This window comes from Canis lupus, chromosome 7 (assembly GCF_011100685.1).
Source record: "Canis lupus familiaris isolate Mischka breed German Shepherd chromosome 7, alternate assembly UU_Cfam_GSD_1.0, whole genome shotgun sequence".
NCBI lineage: Eukaryota > Metazoa > Chordata > Mammalia > Carnivora > Canidae > Canis > Canis lupus.
The window spans coordinates 57,849,223-57,863,718 of NC_049228.1; the positions used below are offsets into that span (position 1 = coordinate 57,849,223).

General features: G+C 39.5%; 1 protein-coding gene across 4 annotated transcripts in view; it reads left to right on the forward strand.

The window, feature by feature from the left end:
* B4GALT6 (beta-1,4-galactosyltransferase 6) overlaps nucleotides 1-14,496 on the forward strand; it is a 68,226-nt gene that overhangs the window by 22,929 nt on the left and 30,801 nt on the right. For all 4 annotated transcript variants that reach the window (XM_038543601.1, XM_038543603.1, XM_038543602.1 and 1 more), the window contains 2 exons: nucleotides 65-181; nucleotides 6,851-6,964. In XM_038543601.1, the coding sequence (XP_038399529.1) occupies nucleotides 65-181; nucleotides 6,851-6,964 (231 nt within the window). The remainder of the gene's footprint in view (nucleotides 1-64; nucleotides 182-6,850; nucleotides 6,965-14,496) is intronic.

Sequence of the window (14,496 nt, forward strand, 5' to 3'; positions counted from 1 at the left end):
TTATTTTATTAAATTAAAAAAAAGGCTTTACTGAGTCATGGTATTTCCTCTCTTTTCTTTGTAGCTAACACATATCTCTTTATGGTACAAGCTCGAGGAATAATGTTGAGAGAAAATGTGAAAACAATAGGACATATGATCAGACTATACACGAATAAAAACACTACCCTCAATGGTACAGGTAAGATTGCTTGTTTCTTAATCATGCTTTGTTTCTCTTTCTTACCTTTGTAGTCAAAAGAGCTAAATCACATCTCTCAAGCTCTGGTTTTGCTTCCAAATAACTCCTGGTAAAAATGAAGGTATCTCCGATTGAGTGTATTGGGAGATTCTTTTATTGTTTGTGCCGAGGCTGTCACATGTTTTAGGATATGTAGGATATATAAAGGTGTTCTCACAGAGGTGACGGGGTATTTGTACAAAGATGCTTAAGTTAATTCCTTTTTAGAAAGTTAATTCTTGGAAACATAAACAAAATACAAAAAGCAGCTTGTGCTTTTTCAATTCTCCTATCATAGTTAAGAAAAATTAACCTACAAAAAGAATAATTTATCCACATTAGTCATTCTGCTGTCTTTATACCCATTCTAACTCCTAAAATGTTTTTCCTACTGTGTTTAGAAAATACCTACTGTTTTTAATTATAGAAGATTCTTAATAATTTTATGGCCTTTTTAAGGGGCTTGAGGAGAAATTATATAAAAGTAGAAATCTGTAGCTGCTCTCTCTTTTAAAAATATTATTTGGAAGTAGAATGTCCATCAGAATTACATGAAGTTAAAACCAAGTAAATAAGCCAATGTAGTGATTTAATTAAGGTAGCATTGATATAAATAGATTTAACTATTATGGAAGAATGGTTAGGCTCCCATGTGGCAGTGTTTCTGTAGTGTCTCCTGAAGTGTTATTAGATGTTACTTAAAGGTTTCAAGTAACTGATTGTTCACTTGTCCTGTCCTCTATATTCTCATTTTAAACAGTTAAAGATTTCATTTGTGTCAACAGTTCTCCATCACACCACCTTAAACAACAGATACACACACACTCACTCACCCACTCACTCACTCACTGTTAATAGGAAGTCCCTATCTGTCAGCCACAGATATTCTTTCTTAAAATGTATGTTAAGGTGAGGAACAGTTTTACCCTTCTAAAAATTCAAGACTGTGTCATATTGATTCTTAATTTCACGTATGGTTCTGCAAAATCTATTCTAGTCATTTGCCTGATTTGTTTTATGATGCCACAAATCAAAACACATTTTTTCCTCTTTAACTTGGAAGAAATTTCTTTTGGAAAGACTGTCATTGTACCATATTTTAATAGTATTGTTAAAATCTCATTAACTGGTTTTCTGCTTTCATTGGTCTTCTGAATAGTAGGTCAATGTTAGGAGCAGTTTAAATGTTATAAAAGCTTCTTTAGGACTTGTCCTGGTTGAATAAGTATTGTGAAAGTGTTCATTAAAAGTTCAGTCAGCTGAACAGAAATACTCAGCATCTTTAGGTTACTATATTCATATAAGAAAGTACTGGACATCTGTGCATAATCGGGTTCTTTTCCTGGGGCATGAATAAGTTTTATGTGGGAACTCAGCTGAGCTTGATTAGGAGAATTGATTACTGGTGAAAACAAACTCCCTCCCACTATCTACACCCCACAACTGGAAGACAAGAAAAAGGGAAATCCTCTTTTCCGCTTAGCAACTCATGGTTTCAACACTGACTGAACAACCACTGCCTACTTTGATTAGATTTGGCTTACTTTTATGAACCTTTGAAAACTTTTCACATGGCTCTTTTACTGGTGGTAAAGCTGTTCTCAAGAAACAGTCAGTCATTGTATCAGCTAGAAGTTGGGTTTGGTTGTAAGAGTGACATGGCTGCAGTGGCTTAAGCACATGAGGTTTTATGTTCCTCTGTAGAAGGGTCTGAAACTTGGGTATCTGAGGCTGTGGTGGAGAAGGTCTTCACATGCCTTACATCTTCTGCTCTGTCATGGAGTTCTATATTCTTCTAAGGTTGTTGTGGGACTCCATGAATGGAAGAGGGAAGAAGAACAGAGGGACCCTTTTAAGGAGACTTCTCAGAAGTTTCATGTGGTACTTCTGCTTACATCCCACTGGCCAGGATTTTATTATAAGCACTGTAAATTACAGTCTTTGAGCTGGATACACTGGTGTTTTGAATGAAATTGGGGTTCTGTTACCTAAGGAGAAAGGGAAAATGGAGTTTGAGTATGCAACCATGTGACTCTGCCATGTTCTCGTGTATTGAACAATTCATGTGGTTAGTATACTTACCTGGATACTTGGAGACACAGCATTAAGAAAAGCATCCTCCCTTTATATGAGGATCTCTAGGCTTTTGGGAGAGATGGAAGCATATATGGTTACTTACAAGGCAGTTGTTTATTTCTGCGCAGACTTATATAGATATAATCTGCCAACAAGGAGATAACGGCCAATAAGGTGTAGTAAAAGCTAATTGAACTCCAGGAGAGAATTGATTGACATGTATTGGCTCATTTAAAATTTAACACTTGGGATCCCTGGGTGGCGCAGCGGTTTGGTGCCTGCCTTTGGCCCGGGGCGCGGTCCTGGAGACCCGGGATCGAATCCCACGTCGGGCTCCCGGTGCATGGAGCCTGCTTCTCCCTCTGCCTGTGTCTCTGCCTCTCTCTCTCTCTCTCACTGTGTGCCTATCATAAATAAATAAATAAATAAAAGTTTAAAAAAATAAAAATAAAAAAAAAATAAAATTTAACACTTGATGGCAAATAGATTGTGATATTTCTACGTACATTTTTTGATTTCAAAAAGGGGCTTTTAACCTTGTACCTGACTTTATGAAGCACCCAATGTAAGTAAATACTATATGTAATATTTTTGCAAAGAAATCACATACTCTCATAATCAAATGATGCTTTGCCTTATAGCTGTGGAGTTAGTCAAATTAAGGAAACAAGATGTAATCAGTGAATAATTACCAAAAGCAGATGATAAGGGTCATGCAATGTTAGAACTGGTAGGTTTGTTGGAAATAACCGAGCACACTTCCTCATTTGATTGGATGCGTGGTCTGAAGTCCTCAGCCGTACCAGATTGACACAACAAGCCGGGGGTAAACAGACTAAAATTTTCATTGAGTCTGTACCTATTTTAAGCTGCCTTTTGCAGGAAAAACAAAGTCCTTGAGAGTCTAATTTGGTGCTATTCTTTGCCCATAAGTGTGAGGTCCAGTGAGAGCTGAGGAGGGGACCTGTCCAGCAGTTTTCATTCTGTGTTTCTCTTTTCTTCAGGTGTGGCTCTAGAAAAGAGGAAGAAGGCTGGGGACGCAGAACTCATTGTGTTTTCATCCATCCATTCATTAGATGAAATAATGTCTACATTTTAAAGCAGTTGTGGTAGATCAGTCTGAAATGCATCTGTCATGCATAACCTTTTAAAACTGCTCCTGGTTTTTGAAAGCAGTGGTTATACTTGATGGACCTAAGCACTTTTGTGGAAATAATGATTTTGTGGGTTTATTATGGTATAGTCTCCAAAAGCTTAAATTATTGTTGGCTGTATTATCAGTTGTGAAGTGTTCATTTACAGTAAGTTTTTACCATGTTGTAGTTACTTTGTTAGATACTGGAAATCAAAGGCAATTTGATTTAAAAAAAAAAGAGATATTCAGACTAGTGGGAGGGGTGGGTGGGTAGACCTATACATAATACATTGGGATGACATGAGTACCCTTGGACACAGTACCTAAGGAGTGCAGAGACTTTTCTGTAAGTCTGGCAGTGAGTTGATCCTTATCATTTTTAATGATTTGGCCAAGAATAACACATTTAGCTCCAAACTTTGTATTTAAAGGAAGTGAATATACTGCTATTCCACATCTTTGAAGGTTTTTGATTTGTTTGTTCTTTAATTCAGTCCTTTAAAAACTGATCAAAGTGATGCATAGGTTCTTTTGTGAAAGACTCAGTCATTCTAGCACTAAAATAAAAAGTGAAACAATCCTCCTGGCTTCCTCCTGCCACTGGACTCCCCAGGGGGAGCTACCATTAACAGTTTGTTTTGCAGAAATGTCTAGAGAGCTTACAATTTCTGTGAGTTGGATGTAAATTTATGGAATCATAGCATGTGACTAAGAGAAGGGGCCCAAACATTAATCACAAGAAGTAATAAATTATGCAAAATAAGAAAATACTCTTATCTAAAGTTAACTACATGACATTAAGAAATACTTGAGGATTTTGAGAATGTTAATATTTATCTGCCTCAGGATTATAAGAAAATGAATCTTCAGAACACATAAAGGCCAGGGACAACCTTATTTGTCATCTGTTTTTAGCTCCTACAAATACATGGGGTATAGTAGCTGCCTAGTATAATAGGAGTCCCCATAAATGCAGAACATTTTTTTGAAAATAACTTGAAATTTGATCTATATGTAGATATATGTATATATTTTTTTTAAGATTTTATTTATTTATTCATGAGAGACACAGAGAGAGAGAGAGGCAGAGACACAGGCAGAGGGAGGAGCAGGCTCCATGCTGGGAGCCTGACACGGGACCCGATCCTAAAAGATATATTTTTAAAAAGCATTTTAAGGAAAGAATCAGAACTTCAATGGACTTACACTTATTTTATGTTCAGTATCTTTAAATCTTTCAGATATAAATGGAAGACATCTAGAATATGGACCCCTAGCGGGGTCTTTATGCTCTTCATGTGTCCCTGGGATTACAAAACAGTTGATGTCCACTGACTGCCCCTCTGCTTTGGCTTGGAGGGTTTTCCTTGTGAAGCACTTTCCAGGCCTTCTCTGGAGAGAGCTACTGGGAGAATTCTGTCACTGGGGCTTTCCCACTTTCCTACTTACTGGAATAGGCCTTGATGGTTGTACATCATTCGGCCCTACTCATCCTCTTGAGGTTTCCTGGCAATAAATACACTTATCTCAAAGCCTTCCCTATGCCCTGTCAAATTCACAACTGCAATTTCCATGCAGTCCTCTGGAGTTGGGCCTTTGCGTCCAGCTGCTGTCTCCTTCTTGGTACCAGAATGTCTTGCCCTCTGCCTGGCAGCCTGTGTAGGGTCCCTTCCAGCAGGTGTGCCTGGGAGCGGGGGACTCACTTCACTGGAAGTGCCATCCTGGAGCCCAGGCGGCATCTGCCGTCCAGTCCATTTTGATGAAGGATGAATATCTAGGTTAGGCAAAAGGTATGCGAGGTCGGTGTTTAGTGTTCTTTGACTCTTCTCATGTACTTCATGTTCAATTGCCAGATTTCTACCATTTTTCCGTAGGGAGAACGTTTAGCTTTTACAGTTTAGTCAGGCATGTGATTTTTACCTTTCGCCTTTTGCTTGCTGGTTCCTGGCAAACAGGCCTCTCTTTCAAGTCATATGCCTGTTCTCTTATCTGTTTGTATGCAGACCAGTTCAGACAGGAATAACTGTCATCAGAGTAGATTACTGGAGATTGAAAGAATATCTTTGCATTTTCCTAAAGTGTCTGCTAGAGAGCTTCATTTCCTGTGGGTACATGGTTTACGATCCAGGAGACAGACACTAGTTTAATCAGCTGTTTCCAGGTCTTGTCTCTTACTGCACATCACTCTCATTTTCCTAGATTAGCTTCCTTTCCCATAGAGGAAACTGACAGGTCATGGTTCTCAGGCTTGCATCTTAGGACCTTGTTCCAGAAAGGGCTGAAACATAATCCCTTTGGTTCCAGGTTCAAAATTCCTAAAGATCTGAATGTCCCAGGTTAAGTCCTGTGCACAGCTCTAAACCAGTCACTCATAGCTCCAGCCATTGAATATGTATATGGGCCAGGGATTGTTCTAAGCAATTTGTGCATTTCTTTTACTGAAATCTGAAAATGGCTACATTAGGTAGGCATGGATGAGAAACTGTTGTCTTGCCTTGTACCACAAAGCTCATGCATGTTGGAGCAAGGATTTTTTTTTTTTTTAAGATTTTATTTATTTATTCATGAGAGAGAGAGATGCAGCCAGAGACACAGGCAGAGGGAGAAGCAGGCTCCATGCAGGGAGTCCGACGCGGGACTCGATCCTGGGTCTCCAGGATCAGGCCCTGGGCTGAAGGCGGTGCTAAACCGCTGAGCCACCTGGGCTGCCCCAGGAGCAAGGATTTGAACTCCACATTTGACTGTGGTGCTCTAACCAGTGCCCTCTATGCTGTAAAATTTGCAATATCTAAAGATAATGGACCTAATATAATACACAGCTTCAGGGCTCCCCAGGGACTACAGCCTATGAATTCAGAACCAGTAACTTGAAGATTTAAAATGGACTGTGTTATGGAAATAAGTTGAGTGGGTAAATCTCAGTTTTTTAAGTGTGGGGTGGTGAGAAAACATTGCTCCCACCCCTCAGCTCAGTGCTTACTAGAAGCATAGTGCTCTGGCTATGTGGTCGACCAGGATGCCCTTGGCTATTGATAGTGGAGAGGCTTCCCTGGTGTACTTCACATTCCCTTTTGATCTTGCTCATTCTGGGGAGGGATGGGAGCAGATGTTCTTGTATGGCCACAGATAAGCCTGCTCTCTCTGTATGCACAGATCAGGCCAGTCGGCTCTCTAGACTTGTCCCTGAGTTCCCTCGGGAAATCATGCTGAGGGGTTCTTTCCAGTAGCAGTGATGGGTGAGGGGAAGAGTAGCCACAGTAGCTGCATGTGCTTTTCTCTGGTTCTTTATAGATAATTGCTTTTAAGTACTTCTTCAGATTGCATATTGTGGGTCTTCTTACAGTGATAGTGACATATTTCATATGAGGAGCAAAGCACAAAGTAATTTTTGGGTTGTAACTTTTTTCTCTCTTTCCAAGATTATCCTGAAGGCAATAATTCAAGTGATTATCTTGTTCAAACAACAACATATCTTCCGGAAAACTTCACATATTCACCATATCTACCCTGCCCAGAAAAACTGCCTTATATGCGTAAGTGTCATCTAATTTTGGCTTAACTCTTTGCTTGGGTTATAATAAAGTAATAAAAACTACATGGTTTGACCACACTACACTCAGATCATTACTGTGGGTGCTAATGTTCATGTTATGTAGCATGTTACTTGATTGTTCTTTTTTTGACAAAGCATGTTTTGGAGGGGGAGGGAGATTGAAAAGCTAAAGAAAAAGCTCATCCTTTGCCCACTAGTAACCTATATTGTGAGTTTAATATGTATTATTACAAGATATTATTTTTTACATAAATAGATGGTTAGATAGAAAATTATTATATTTCAAAGGTTTTAGGAATTTTTATAAATGGTCTTAAAATTGCAATTCTTTCTATAATTTGCTTGCTTAATTTTTAAAGAACTATCCATGTTGATACACATAGATCCATTTATTTTCCTTAACTACCATAGAGTACATCTTTGAATAAATGTACCACATTTCATTTACCTGTTTCCCTGCTGATGGAAATTTAGGTTATTTCCACTTTTTTGCTATCATGAGGTAGTGCTATAGGGAGCAGCATAGTCCGGAGTTCTCTGCATATGGTGCAGCCTAGAATTGGAGTTGCTACATAGGCTCGCTTGCTTTTGTACCAAAGCAGCCGGACCAGTATTTTTTTTTTTTTTTAAGATTTTATTTTTTCATGAGAGATGCAGAGGGAGAGAGAGGCAGAGACACAGGCAGAGGGAGAAGCAGGCTTCCTGCAGGGAGCCCAATGCAGGACTTGATCCCTGGGTATCAGGGATCATGGCCTGAGCTGAAGGCAGGCGCTCAACTGCTGAGCCACCCAGGCATCCCATGAATATATCATTTTGATGTGGATGGACTTTTCTAATATATTAAATAAAAAAATATCTCGTTTGAATTTTCACTGTTCTCATTACTAGTGGGTTTGAGTAAATGTTTTTTTAAAATATTTATTTGTTTATTTTAGAGAGAGAGCACACATGAGTAGGGGGAGGAGTAAAGGGAGAGGGAGAGAGAGAATCTCTAACAGACTCCCCACCAAACATGGAGCCCATGCAGAGCTCAACCCAAGACCCTGAGATCATGACCTGAGCTGAAATCAAGAGTCAGGACAGTTAACTGACTAAGCCACGCAGATGTCCCTCGAGTCACTTTTGATGTGTTTGTAATTTTGAATATTTTCTCCTGTGACTCAGTTGTGTGCTTTATCAATTTCATATTGGTTAATTAGATTTTCATATTGATTAAGATTCTTTACATGTATTCCAACAGTGACCTATTGGCTGCTATATGTGGTATAATGGCTTTTCACAGTCCCTGGCTTATCTTTTCATTTTCTTCATGGAATCTTTTATTTTATGGACATTTAAAGTTATGACATTTTCAAGTGTATCAATCAGATTATTTAAAGTTTTTCTTTTTCTGTCTTAAGAAAGCTTTATTACTCGAAGGCCATACAAATAGTCTTACTTCCTTCTAACAGTTTTACCATTTTGTCTTTAAGTTTTGTGCATAATATGAGATAGCAAGCGAGATAATGCATTTTAAAAACATATTTTTTTCAAAATTATGAAGATAGTACATCCTCATTGAAAAGGCCACTATAATCATTCAGAAGTCATAGGGCTATTATTTTGGCAGTTTTTTCTTTGTAGCCCCCCATTTTAAGCATACTATTTACATATGAGCTTGTATGTTGATTTTTATATAATTAAAATTTTAAATAAATATTCTTTCGAATTACTTGCTTATCCCTGGGTTCTAAAGTACCCAGTTCTAGATTTTTTTTTTTAATTTTCATTTATTTATGATAGTCACAGAGAGAGAGAGAGAGAGAGGCAGAGACACAGGCAGAGGGAGAAGCAGGCTCCATGCACCAGGAGCCTGATGTGGGATTCGATCCCGGGTCTCCAGGATCGCGCCCTGGGCCAAAGGCAGGCGCCAAACCGCTGCGCCACCCAGGGATCCCCAAGTACCCAGTTCTAAATGTGTCTTTTATCTCTCTACATGGGTATTCTTTATTGAGGAAACTAGCCTTTGCCCATCATATTTGTAGGAGTTTTTTTCAGTTTATTGTTGGTAAATTGTTGATATTGCATATCTATAATAAAATGAGCCATCTTTCAATGTCATGTAAGGCCATGGTTCTCAAATTTTGGGATAAGTCAGAATCAGCTGGATATTCTTTTATTCATTTATTTTTAATTTTTAAAAATTATTTATTTTACATATTTTTAATTTAAATTCAATTAATTAACATAGAGTATATTATTAGTTTCAGAAGTAGATGTCAGTGATTCACCAGTCTTCTATAATAACCAGTGTTTATTATATCATGTGTCTTCCTTAATGCCCATCACCCAGTTACCCCATCCTCCCACCCCCTTCGATAGTCTTTAAAATACAGGTTATTGTGCTCTACCTTCAGAGTTCAGACGCAGTAGATCTTGAGTAGAGTCTGAGAATTTTCATTTCTAACAAGTTTCTAGGTGCTTGTCATTCTTGGACTACACTTGGAGATCCACTAATCTAGAACAGATCCTGGCTATACTGAGTCTGGGGATCTTTTATAATTCTTGGTCCCATCCTCTAAGTGATTTTATTAATCTGAGAGGGGGTATGAGTATTTACAAAAAATTCTCAGTTGATTCTAATCTTGCTATCTCCTGTCTTATGGTAGAGAATGAAGCTGTGATTTTTGTGGCTATATATTTGTCATTACTTTATTATTGTAGCCTTGGTTTTCTAAAAATGAATGTTTTTGTCTCTGCAGTACTGAAACCACTAAGTAATGTTCTGTTGAAATATTGATTACAATAGTTTCATTTTCATAATTTGCATATTCAAGGATTTATAGTTTTAGGAAATCTTTCTGTTCTTGGTTTAGTTGCCATTTTCTTAATTACTGCTTTATGGGTACTAATTAAACTCTGTTTCAAAGCATTTGCCTGCCAGGCCTTCCTAGTAGCCCTGTTTTCCTCCTCCCATAACTTATAATTGCTCCTGTCCTAGTGCTTGAGAGATTATGTCAGGGCTGTGAGGCATTGCCTTTTCATCTAATGTCCTGGTGCTGCTTGTGTTCCGTCAGGCTTGTGTTCTTCACAAGAGAAGATCACACTGGTTTGGTGAGCCACCTTTTCACAGAAGACCTCCTCATGGGCTGCTGGCATGGGATCCGGCATCAACCCCACATCCAATTAGAAAATTGGCCACATACGAATGACTACTTAGAAAGGGGCCTATGCATACAGCCAACATAATGAGACTTCTTCCAAGAGACCCTTGCGTGGGCCATCCAGTAGAGCCTCTTCACTTAGTCATGTGATCTCTGCAAAACAGAGCCTCACTTTACCTATCTACAAAATATGGGAGTATAGTAACAATTTCACAGTGTTGCAAGGATTCCCTTTCCTTCTAACTGCTTTGATAGAGCCAGAGTTTGTAATAATTAAGGGAATGAGAAATCTGGGAGCAATGGGTGGAGTTAAGGGATTTTATACTTAGCTATGCATCTCTAATTTTTTTTTTTTTAATGAACAGGTTATTTCTCATCCATAATAGAGAACATCATACTGAAATACCTACGTGTAAAATCTTATTATAATATCATACAAAATAATTAAATACAATACTTCCCTAAATAATAGTTAAAGGAGGTCTGTGTAGGAATACCTACCTTGATGAAAACTGTCCAAGTATGAATGATACCTAATTTTCCTATATTCACCAAAAGTGAAGTTAAGGCTTAAAATTGGTGTGTTTGATTATCTAGCTGTAACTTCCTTTTTATTTTTCTCTAGTGTAGCGGTGGGACTGGCAACACTGGCTTGCCATAAAGATAACATTGGAAGTTTTCCAATTGGAATTTAGATAAAATTGATTTGATGGATTTCAGCAATATTTTACATTCAATTATACTCTAAAGTCTATTTTAATATGAGTTATTTATACAGTATGAGTGACTTCCATGTCACTGTTTATATTTGTAGATTCTCCAGAGGGCTAATCCACTTTCAGCCTTCTTAAACCTTTTTTGAAGATTTTATTTATTTATTTGAGAAAGAGAGAAAGCGAGACAACACAAGCATTGGGGAAGGGTGGAGAGAGAAGTAGGCTCCTCACTGAGCAGAGTTCAATGCTGCACAACTCAATCCCAGGACCCTGGGATCATGATCTGAGCCAAAGGCAGATGCTCAACTGGCTGAGCCACCCAGGCACCCTGCAGCTTTCTTAAATTTATGTGAGACTCTCCATGCTGCAAAGTAAAGAAGAAATTTCACTTTATCTAGAGCTAGAAAATAATAAGTGCTTAGAGTGGATGTTTTGATTTTTCTGAGTGAAGTAGAGCTAGAAAATGTCATTCATATACTTTGCATTAAAATGAAGACAGGCTTACCTGGAGTTTTCTATCTTTTAACTCTTAATTCAAATAAAATACATTTGCAGCAACTTTCATATATTTTGTTCTTACTGTTTATGGAATAGTTTTCTTTATGGTTTGACCCTGATAATTGCTATAGTTGTTAGACTTAGGAACATAACACAAGCTGTAAGGATTTTTTGAGAGGAGTTTAAATAATTCAGATGAAAATCAGCAAAGAGGGAAAAGGTAAATACACTTCAGAATGCTCAAAGAATACTTAATGTGATAAACCATTATGCATGTATTTATTGTCAAAAGAGAGGTGGGAGCCATTTTAGAGTAAGCCATGACTGCATATGTAGTGGCCTTGGGTTGTTCACAGGGACAGGCAGAGGAGAAACAAAGCTGAATTCTATCAGCCAGAGCAGGTAACACGCTCAGAGAAAGGCAGTGTGCTCATTGCTATGAATGGGTTACTGTGTGTTAGTAGGAGTCAGTGGTTCATTCTCGAAGGGAAAGGGAGACGTCAGTGAGAGGGGATGTTGTAATTGGGTCTTGCAAGGTTGTTCAGTAGGTAGTTGAGGTAACCAGTGTCAGAGCATGAAAGGTTCTGTGTTTTGAGAATAGAGGATGGTCTGCTGTGACCAGGGCAGGTGTGTGCGAGGGCGTGTGGACAGTGAGTCTGGATGGGGAGGTGAGGGGCCTTGAGGGCATCTGGGTCCACAAATCCCTGGGCATCCATGAGTGAGACCTTAGAGGGAGCAGAGCCCCTGGACATACATGCCAAGGGTTGATTTATGGCCTGTGTGCATATCTTAGGGTGAGAGTGCACAGCTTTCAAAAGGTCAGGGGCAAAAAAAGGATAAAACAAAATACCACTGCTTTCAGCAGATGAATAATGTGACTAAGATGGTATTCAGAAAGATTATTGTGATGTCAAGTTGAAAAATGGCTGAGAATGGGAAAATATTAGAATCTGGAAGACCAGTGAGAAGCTTTCTGAAGGGGCCAAGAGGAATGACAAGAGCAAATTACAAGGCCAGGGCATTGGAGAGAGAGGATGGGGCACCAAAGAGAAGCGCCAAGGGATGTCATTGGCCAGATGAGGTGACCAACTGAGGGATCAGGGTTCATGAGCAGGTTTCTGGCTTGGTGTCTGTTAACTGAGACATGTAATGCAGGATAAACATCACATTTGGAGAATGGGGAAGTTAATGAGGAAGTTAGAGTTGGGACCATTTTATTTAAAGCTCAAGAGAGTTAATGTGGGGTCTGAATTTCATCAGAGAGATATAGGCTGGAAATAGAGGCAGAGAGACAGGAATACCGAGATTGGGTCCCTGGAGAACACTGGCACTTGCGGGGCTGGGGGGTCATCAGTAAAAGAAGGGAAACAGTCAGGGGCATGGAAGAGTCCGAGAATGTGCTCCCAGAGGCCAACGAGTACAGAGTTTCAAGGAGAGACTGTTCTGTCTTGTGACATGCATGAAGAAAGCAGGGCCACAGCAAGCACAGTCTCAGTAGAGAGGTAGGGTAAGAGGCAAAATATACTGTCAGGAGAAATGACTCCGAGGTGTATGAAAACTAGTTGGTTAAAAAAAAATTAGTAGAAAAGGGAAGCAGAAGGGGGTAAAGTATCTGGAAGAGGTGAGGGTGAGGGAAGAACTATTTGGGGAAATGCGGGCCTGAGCAAGTTATAGGCATCACAGAGAGACAAGAGATGGGAAGTATTAGGGAGCCAGATTCTGGAGAAACTTACAGGGAACAGAAATACACTCAGGTCAAAGAATTAGCCTTGGAAAATAGGAACCGCTTCTCCCCTGAGGGAGAACAGTTCATTTGGAGATGAGGTGGAGAAAGTGAAGGGGTTCATGCCTGTTGCTTCTGTGTTCCTAATAAAATGAGAGGCCACATACATATGAGAGGTTTACCAGGAAGCACTGAGCAGCATGAAAGGTAGAGGTAAATATTTAAAAAGTTGTTGCAGGGAATGAAAAGTAGAGTCACCTAATCATAAATTAAAGGTGACTAACTGGTTAGCCAAGAGAGCCCTCCACACACCAACCCTAGAGGGTTAAAATGCACAAATATTATGACACTTGTTTTTGTTGAGAGCTTACTTTTTTCAAGATAGTGTGTTAGGTACTATCCCTTACGATGAGATTAGTGTATGTGCTTATGTGATTTTCTTTAGTGGTATTTATTGGACAGAGGATTCAAGCATGGACAGTTATTGATCAGGTGTGTCGGGTCAGGAAGAGAGGGGAAGTAAGAGTATGTGTGAGTGAATAGGTGTGGCTTAGTCCTAAGCCCTTTTGGGCTGCTAAAACAAAAATACCATAGACTGAATGGCTTAAACAAGAAGTATTTATTTTACAGTCTCGGAGACTAAAAATGTTAGGATCAGAGTACTAGCAGATTCAGGGTCCGGTGAGGGCCTAATTCTTGGTTCACAAATGGCCATCCTCTCACTATGTCCTCACATGGTGGAAGGGGTGAAGGATCCCTCTGAGATCTCTTTTATAAGGCCCCTAATCCTACTTATGAAGGCTTTGTCCTCATGACCTAATCACCTTCCAGAGGCCCCTCCTCCTGATACTATCCCGTTGAGGGTTAGGATTTCAACATATGAATTTTAGAGGACATGAACATTCAGTCCATTACAAGGTGCCGTCATTGGGTAAAACTCATGGAGCAGTGTTTCTAGAAGTGTGGTCTGGGGATCATTCACACCAGAAGCAGCTCCGGATACTGGTTAAAAATGTAAGCCTCTAAACCAAACTCCAGATCCATAGAGAACATCAGATTTCCAGGTTGCAAACCCCAAAATACAGTTTCACTCTCAGGCAGTCCTCAGAAAACCTGGGTGGCCAGAGTTAGATTTAGGGGCTGAGCCGCCACAATGAGGCCCAGACTACTGTGTGAAGCATCTCTTGCTTTCACTCAGCTGAGGTCATAGATTCCACCACAGTGCTCAGCTCTGGAGACCAGAGGTGCCCCTAAAGCTAGAAGCTTCTGCTGTCACTGTGTTTATGAAAAGGTAGTTTTGTAAAGTGCCCATGTCCTCATGTTATTCTTTCTGTTTTAATGTTCGTGCTGGTATATGTGGTTACGTGACTGCTCCTAGCTGCTAGAGAGGATGGGAAAGTGGGTTTTAGCTTCTTCCTCTGGAAGGCAGGAC